The following is a 9,302-nucleotide window of genomic DNA, read 5'->3' as shown; positions in this document are numbered from 1 at the left end:
TTGTCGATCCAGAGCTAAAACTTCAACCACTTTACAATCGTTCATGTCACCGCTATTTGCCTCCTTTCAAGTCTTCATTGTCCTCAACTTTTCATAACACTTTCTACTTGTACCATGTATAAATCTTTCTCACGTCCTGCGAGAGGTCTTTGTACAACATATCCAAACCATTTTAAATGACATTCACTTATTAATAATATTCATTATAATTTTATAAATTTTATGGATTATTATTAGTATATGACCTATGATATTTTTTCAGTAATTTTTTTTATAAGAGAATACAAGAGGACCATTTTAATTTTAAAATAGAATTTAAAACTAAGTTTGCAAATTGATTAGATTTGGGGCATTTAAGCCAAAGTTGACATACTATTTTCAGACAAGGATGTTAAAATAAAATCAAGATACACATTCAAAATGGGTTTGTTTACGTACGGCCACATTCATTTCGGATTCTAGATCCAAATCAATCCAATGCATTTTGTAATTCGTTTCATGTGTAACTTTTATTTTTAACCTAATTTTTGACATCCAATATTGAAATTTAAAATTCAGATTCAGGTGCAACTCTATTAGACCTGGGTTTATATATATCATGTTCTGATCCGTACCCAACCAATTTGCCTCCTTATTTAAAACGCTGCAAATACATTAAAAAGCAAAAGCAAGTGATTAAATATAATAACTAAAAATTTGTTACCTTTTTTAACTTATAGTAATATGTTCAGAAGATTATGATACTTATAAAGCTTTTATCACAAAATCGTGCTATTCAAGTACGTGTCCTTGGTGACACGATTTGACACGTTATGGCATGCTGATTTAGACATAAAGACATACAAAATGCTAATATTAAAAGGCTGGCCTAAGGTATATCCACTAGGCTTTGGCCATTTCGTACACAGAAAAAAGCCTTTAAAAATCTTTCATTAAAAACTAAAAATTCCAGGTTCTCACATTTGTATTTATGAGAAAATTTCATTTAGGGGCTAACCTTTTGCTAATAATTTCAAATATAAGTAAAATGTAGCTTAAATTTTAAATATTGGCTAAACTTTTTCTAAAAACTATCAAATAAGTACCTTAGGTCAACACCCATCATATTGAAAAGCATGAGTTTTTTTTGGTTTCTTGTATTGTCCCTTAAAAAGTGAAAAATACTTACATATCTTTATAAAAAAAAACTTAAATTGTATGAAGATCACTGTTGTAATCTGTCTTATGATTTAACAAAAGTAAACGGGCAATAATAAATGCAGACCCTTGTCTGATAGTTTTCAAGAAAACTGTATCTCATATTCGAAATTTGAAATTAGGGGCAAAAGGTTGGCGCTTAAATGAAAAATTTTCTTTAATTTTTTTTCCAAAAAGTATTTAGAGCTTGCGTATGGCACTCACATCACGTGTCGAACTGAGTCCGTATCAATGTGACGTAGTTGTAAGTCCACGTTGAACCGCTCGATTCTATCGCCCCGCGGAACCGAATTCGCGTTTTTGCCATTTATGAAAAGTTAGATCACATTCCCGTAATTTGCCACCAACTCTTTTCTCGTTTCCTTCCATCCCTCACTTCTCTCTCTAGTCGTCGTCTCACAGGAAGAAGAAGAAGAAGAAGAAGAAGAAGAAGAAGAAGAAGAAAAGCCTTGGGCTCGAAGGACCCGACTGGTCTTCGACCCGCTCTCTGGCAATGGCGTCGTCTCGATGGGGATTCAATTTCTCGTCCGGGAATTCGTCCATGATGGTCGTCACCAACACCCCTGCCCCCGATCTGGCCTTGACGAACCTCGCTTATTGCTCCCCTTACGATCTCCGGAAGTTCTCCGTCCACGCTGCCGGTTCCGCCCTCGCTTTGGTCGGCGATGTGGTCGTTCTTACGCTTCAATATCCTTTTTGATCTTCTTCTTATTCTTTCGATTCCTTGAGTTGTCTCGATCGTTTTAGATCATTTTCATGCATGGCGTCTTTCGCTTAGTTGGCACCGATTTGGTTACTTTTTGTGATTTTTTTGGAGTTTTAGTAACGAGTTCGAGGTTTGAGTTTTAAAAGGTTCGAGCGAATTTTGGCTCGAGTCTTTGGTTTTTGGTGTCTGTTTCAATTAATGAAGTTAGCACTTATAATTTGTTGAGTACAACATGAATCAGATTAGTGATTGAAAATTTTCCTTTTCATGAGTTCTCTTGTTTTAGTTGGCTTTGAAGCATAATACTATTAGGGTTTTATAGCATTAGTTTTTCAGTTAATTAAGAGATAAACAACGTTTAAGCAGTCCTTCCATAGAATTTCTTGATTGGTTTGGCACTTGTTTTGTGGATTTATGTCTGAATGTCTCTTCGATTACGGAATACGAAGTTCTAGCTAGTCCAAAATTAGGAAAGATTTTCTTCACTAAAAATGGCGTGATTTTTTTCCGTTTCAATTTGAACTTTTTCTTGGTTTCGTGGTTATTGTCATTCCCATTGCCTGATCCCTGGCACTGGAATCTTGTATTGATGTTCTTTTGTTCTTCAATTTAATTATCCGTTTTACTGCTGTGGAGAAAAGCATTCTGATTCAAGTCCTAAGTGTTTTCTCTATATAATTGGTTTTTGTAGCAATAATGTCTCGCCGACCCCAATTGTTTTGGGATGAAGGCATAGTTGTTGTTGTAGTAGCAATAATGTCAAATTCCGATCCTCTAATGGTGGGAACATTTTTGTTTGCAAATTAAGATGTGTAGATTGCTTGATGGGGAGTCTGTATTTCACTTTTTGCATATTCAATAACCTGATCTTTTTTTTAGAGACAGTAATCCAAGAGTTAGAGAATTTTTTATATTCTCTTAGCAGAATTTTGAACACAAGTTCCTCTATGTCGTGAACCTTTATCACCGTTTTGCAAGGGATGGTTGGTTGAGTACAATTGCTTGTTAGATGCGAAGGCCCTATTGAATAATTGATTGAATTATTGAAAATAAGGATGTTACTCTGTAGCCACATGATGGTTGTGGAAGTAATAGGCATGAAATATCCATGAGTGGCTGTCATTATCAATTCGATGATCGGTAATTTTTTAATTAACAATATGTTAATATATCATCATTTTGAACTGATTAAAAGTCCAAACATCATCTTTGCCCTCCCTATCCCTGATTGGCTGCCTTTTGGCATACAAAAGTTGTACAAGAACTTGATTCATAGCTTATACAGTAGGCTGATACATGAGATTTGCAGTATTGCTTCAGCAGATTTTGTTGGTATTTTGTGACAGTGTACCAAATGCAAATGATCACTTTATTGATGTTAATGAACTTTTTTTTTTAAATTAGTTTCATTGGAATATTTTCATGTGTTATTGTAATGTCTGATAGTCCATAGGCTGCAGAAAGCCCTGCTCGCAACAATCCCCCCAAAAGACATCCTCAATGCTATATTTGTTTTCTTATGGCGTTGGCGTGTTTTTGAATAGATCAGTGTTGTTTGTATCATACCGTATCGTACAATACATATCGTATCGATGCAAGAGATCAATACGTTACACACCCGTATCTCGATACGTGTGTATCGTAGGTGTATCACATGTATCATACAATACAATGTCGTATCTTACTGTATCATACAAAATGGCTCGTATCGTACGATACAGTGCTTGTGGACTTAAAGATGGGCAAAACCGTGTTTTTATATTTTTTGGGTTTTAAAGAGCTTTTGAGGACCGAAACCCTCATTCTTATATAACATACTGGAGAGCTTCCTACGCACCCTAGGAGTCGTGAGACTGTTTTGGGAGCCGATCTTTGTGCCAGGGAGAGGGATTCTGTGATTTCGTCAAGTAAAAGTGCATTTCCACCATTTTTTTCACCTAAAGAAGTGGGTTATGCTAAAAAAGTGCATTTTCACCATTTTTCCACTCAAGAAAATGGGTTGAGGTAAAAAATGTTTATTATGAGTAAAATTACAAAGCTACTCTCAAAAAAATTTTCACCTCGAGAGGCTCTGCGTTACTTAAAGATTTATATCAAGGTAGAAATCAGGCTCCACACTCCTTAAACAAAGATGTCATCAAATGATCCGGCATGACAATGGGACACTCAAGTAATGAGTGAAAACCGATTGAAAATCGAGTGCAACTATTGCCATAATATTTTTGTTTATGTAATATGAAAGCTGATTGGTGTCTCGAGGAGGATTCAGAATCAATGTGGAATAAGATAGCGGGTGGCATGAGAAAAGTGGCTAAGGAGGTATTGGGTGAGTCTAAAGGCGGTGCATCACTAGGTAAGGATACATCATGGTGGAACGAGGATGTCAAATTAGCTATTAAGGTTAAAAGAGAGTGTTATAGAAATCTAAGTAAGAGTAGTGATAATGAGAATTTGGAGAAGTATATGATAGCAAAGAAGAAAGCTAAAAAAGTAGTTCGAAACGCGAGGGCTAAGGTATATAAGGAGGTTTATGACAAGTTGGATACCAAAGAAGGCGAGAAGGATATTTATAGGCTTGCAAAGATGAGAGATAGGAAATCGAGGGATTTGGGTATGGTTAGATGTATCAAAGATGAAACGCAAAGGGTTTTAGTCAAAGATGAGGAGATTAAGGAGAGATGGAAAGATTATTTTGATAAGCTATTTAATGATAGTCATGCTCAAGATCTTGGAGACTTCTCCATTCCTTTTCATGAGATAAATCGTGACTTCATGCGCAAGATTCAAAAGAAAGAAATTGCAGAGGCTTTGAAGAAAATGAAATCAAGAAGGGCAGTTGGCCCAGATGGTATACCTATCGAGGCTTGAAAATGCTTGGGAGAGAAAGGTTTAGAATGGTTGACAAATCTTTTTAACTTGATTTGACGAACAAATAAGATGCCTAATGAGTGGAGGAAGAGTACTTTGGTGCCTTTATATAAGAATAAGGGTGATATACAAGATTGCACAAACTATCGTGGTATAAAACTCATGAGTCATACTATGAAACTTTGGGAGAGGGTGATTGAGTCTAGGTTGAGGAAGGTTGTCATGATATCAGAGAATCAATTTAGTTTTATGCCTGGAAGATCAACTATGGAAGCTATACATCTTCTTAGATAACTTATTGAAAGATATAAAGAGAGGAACAAAGATTTGCATATGATTTTTATTGATTTAGAGAAGGCATACGATAGAGTACCTAGGGACGTTCTCTGGTGGACAATAATGAAGAAAGGTGTTTCTCTCAAGTACATTAGTATAATTAAAGATATGTATGAAGGAGTAGTAACCAATGTCCGCACTTGTGGTGGGGTGACAACCAATTTTCCGATAACGGTTGGGTTACATCAAGGATCTGCTTTAAGCCCTTTCCTATTTGCAATAGTGATGGATGAGCTTACGAGATCAATTCAAGAAAATGTACTGTGGTGTATGTTGTTTGCTGATGATATTGTTTTGATTGATGAGTCTAGAGCTGGGGTTAATGCTAAGTTAGAATTATGGAGACAGACATTGGAAGTTAGAGGTTTTAAGTTGAGTAAGAGTAGGACTGAATATATGGAATGTCGGTTTAGTAAGCAACGAAGTAGTGATGGGAGTATAGTGAAGCTTGGTGAGCAAGAAATACCGGTGAATGATTATTTCAAATATTTGGGATCCATCATTCAAATGTATGGAGAAATTGATGGAGATGTAAATCATAGGATAAAGGTTGGGTGGATGAAATGGAAAAGTGCAACTGGAGTGCTGTGCGATCGTAGAATGCCATTGCGGTTGAAGGGAAAGTTTTATAGGACGACCTATGTCACATGGGTGCGGGTGCGAGGATTCGACACTTCCAAAAAACCCGGGTGCGGGGGTGCGGCAGGGATATATATATATATAAGGGAGAGAGAAAATCCTTTACGAAAAAAGGATTTGAAAAGCAGTTGACAGGAGCTGTCAGCAGTTGTCAGCAGCTGACATCAGCTGACATGAGCTGACAGCAGAGAAAACCCTTTACGAAAAAAAGGAGCTGACAGCAGCAAAAAGGAGCTGTTAACAGATTTTTTTTTTTTTAAATTTCGCAGCTCAGCTGACAGGAGCTGACAACTCCTGTCAGCAGAGAAAACCCTTTACGAAAAAAAGGAGCTGACAACCTGTCAGCAAATTTTTTTTTTTAAAATTTCGCAGCTCAGCAGCTAACAGCAGTTGTCAGCAAAAAATTTTTTAAAAAAATTTCGCAGCCCATTTCATAGGGCAAATTTTACAAAAAAAAAATCCAAAAAAGAAAATGGACCTAAATGATCCTGGGTGCGGTCAACGCACCCAGGATCCGGTTGACCGCACCCGGTGCCGCACCCGCACCCGCTCCCGCGTCGAGTCGCGTCGACGCGGGTGCGGCACCCTGCTAGCCGAATCCCTGTGACATAGAGGACGACTATTAGACCCGCTTTACTATATGGTACGGAATGTTGGGCTGCCAAGAGACATCATATTCAAAAAATGAGTGTAGCTGAGATGCAAATGCTTAGATGGATGTGTGGAAATACAATAAAAGATAAGATTCAGAACGATGAGATACGTAAGAAGGTAGGTGTTGCACCCATTGAAAATAAGATGCGAGAGAATCGTTTACGGTGGTTTGGACATATTCGGCGAAGGCCTAATGATGCTCCAGTTAGAAGGTTGGAGAAATGGGAAAATATATTAGTTAAAAGAGGTCGGGGTAGGCCTAGGAAGACTTGGATGGAGATGATAGAAAAGGATATGAATGCTTTGAACCTCACCGACGACATGGCATTGGATAGAAATGATTGGAGGAAAAGGATTCATGTGGAAGACCCAAAATGAATTTCTTTTTTGGTTCATATCGCTGACCCCAATTATTTTGGGATGAAGGAGTAGTTGTTGTTATTGTTGTTGTTGTAATATGAAAGTATGAGTCTTGTGGCATGTTCTTAATATTAGAATATGGATCCAGTAGAGGATCCATATGGTTCACGTGTTTGTTTATATTCTAATGTAATATATATTACTCACACAGGTCAGTTTTGTCCATGTAAAATAATTGTAAACCCTATTAATCTTAATGAAGGATTAGTGCAACAATTAAGTAAGAGTGTGGTTGCCGATTCCCAGAAAAGAACGAGTTCTCCTCTCTCTCCTCTTCCCCCCATTCCTTCTCGGTTTTCTTGACAAAGTCTGCCAATCAAGGGCAGTTTTAACATGGTATAAGAGCAGCGCAACTTCTGGGCGTGAAGAGTTGTCAGGACTTTGCTCCGTCAACGTGAAAGGTCGACTTCCACTCATCCATGACAGGTCACGTTATTTTCATCGTTTTCTGCTTAGTTTTTCTATTTATTTCCTTTCCAACGTCATCATCTGCCTTCTACTTCTATTTTCTCTTGCTGAGTTCTTCTATCGCAAATCAGAAACATATTCAGATCTGCTGTCGTCCCCTCTTGTTGCCTTCTTCTTTTCACGCAGAAGCCGAAACCGAGTTCTAACTTTTCACGTGATCTGCCTAGTCACGTGAATCTGGTTCCTTTCCTCTCGTTTTCTTTTCTTATTCACCTGCATCACGCAAAAGCCGAGTTCCCTATTTTCATTCTCATATCACGTTTCCTTTTAATCCTTGGTCTGGAATCTGCTGGTCACGCATGACCCGAACTCTGCCGTTTGTCTCACGCATCTGAATATTATTTCAGATTTACTGTGAGTCTCACACAGTTCTAAAATCATTTTTAAGATCAACTGTCGTTTCAGCTGTCGTCTCCCATTCATTTTCTGTCAAGTTTTTTTTTAAACACAAAAAAAATATATATATATATCTCTTGTCGTGACATTGTTTTCTCTGTGCCGATTTCTGTCATAAATCAAAAGCTGTGTCAGTTTATGATAAAACAGTCCAGTTTTCAGTCACTTTCTGTTCAAAATCCGATTTTTGTCAACAAGTTTGCAAAAGGATACTTCAGCCAATTCTGGTCTTTCGTCCAATTTCCTGGGGCAGCTAGTTTCGGAAAAATTAACTACAAACAACTATTTGACTTGGAAAGGGCAAATTGCTCATTTTATTCAAAATCAAGATCTTTCAGGTCACTTGGATGACTCCACTCCAATGTTTCCAAAATTTATCACCACCGAAGCAAAAGAGGACAGAGGATTGTCGAATATCATTCGCAACCCTGCATTTGTTACTTGGATGAAGCGCGATCAGGCCCTCGCAGCGTATATTACTTCCACATTGTCACAAGAAGTATTGATTTCCATTCCTGATGATTGCACATCTAAAGTTTTGTGAGAGATTTTAGCTCAGACCTACTCTCAGATATCAGAGGCTAAAGTGTTGTTTCTTAAAAAAATGGAGGAATGAGCATTATTGAATTCTTAAATCAAGTCAAAAGCATCACAGATCAATTAGCCATTGTTGGGTACCCAGTGTCAGATAAAGAAAAGGTGCAATAGACACTGAATGCCCTGGGATCAGAGTATCATGTTCTTGTCACATTTTTATTATGCTTGCCTACGTTGCCCAACTTTGAGGAATTACGTGCCAAACTCTTTCAGTACAAGATGACTCTTAAAAGCATGTTTGATGCTTTAGCAGGACAATCGTCTACGCATGAGGTTCTTGCCACATGAATGATCGCTGATCGTACACGAGGAGGGCGTGGCAGAGGCAGGGGAGCTCCAATCCAGGGTGGACGTGGGTTACTACCTACACCAAATTCCACTGTCAGTTTTTCAAAGAATGTTCCCATATGCTACAAGTGTAACGAACAATGTCACATCAAAGCCAACTACTGGTTCAACCCACAAAATCGGAATAGAACGCAAAACAATAGAAATGTTGCTACATTAGGAACTACAGGTACATTTTGGGTCAGTGATGATGCTAAGGATCTTCTCTTATCTGCTATGACCAACTTGAATATGAAACAGAATGATGATGGAATATGGTATGTAGACTCTGGGGTAGCAACTCATGTAACTGGCAATGCAGGTGAGTTCTCTACTTTGACTCCCTATTTTGGTAAATCTAATATTGTAGCTAGAGATGAGACTCACCACCCTATTTCAAACGTAGGCAACGTCCTCATTCCTTTGTCTGAGTCATCAATTCCTTTATCTGATGTTGTTCATGCACCAAATATAAAGAAAAATATTGTCTCTGTTTCTAAGCTTGTTGACTCTACCAATTCATCTGTGGAATTTACTTTTACTTCCGTCTTTGTCAAGGATCTTCAAACAAAGGAGATGTTCGCTAAAGGAGGGTGACGTGAAAACATGTATATCTTCAATGAAGATTCAACCTCCAGTGTGTTGAAGCCTAAGTCCAATCATGTCTCTAAAAGCATTCTAAGTATATCCAAAT

General features: G+C 37.7%; 1 protein-coding gene across 1 annotated transcript in view; it reads left to right on the top strand.

Annotated features, from left to right (window-relative positions):
• The first annotated feature begins 1,614 nt into the window (after positions 1-1,614).
• LOC149814664 (vesicle-fusing ATPase-like) overlaps positions 1,615-9,302 on the top strand; it is a 113,674-nt gene continuing 105,986 nt past the window's right edge. Inside the window, exon 1 of the mRNA XM_089989986.1 lies at positions 1,615-1,885. Within this exon, the coding sequence (XP_089846112.1) occupies positions 1,691-1,885 (195 nt within the window). The 5' untranslated portion in view covers positions 1,615-1,690. The remainder of the gene's footprint in view (positions 1,886-9,302) is intronic.

The sequence above is a fragment of the Nuphar pumila genome, chromosome 15 (genome assembly GCF_984573655.1).
Source record: "Nuphar pumila chromosome 15, dmNupPumi1.hap1.1, whole genome shotgun sequence".
Classification (NCBI taxonomy): Eukaryota; Viridiplantae; Streptophyta; class Magnoliopsida; order Nymphaeales; family Nymphaeaceae; genus Nuphar; species Nuphar pumila.
The sequence above is the reverse complement of the archived record's forward strand: the minus strand, read 5'-3'. Positions and strand labels throughout refer to the sequence as shown.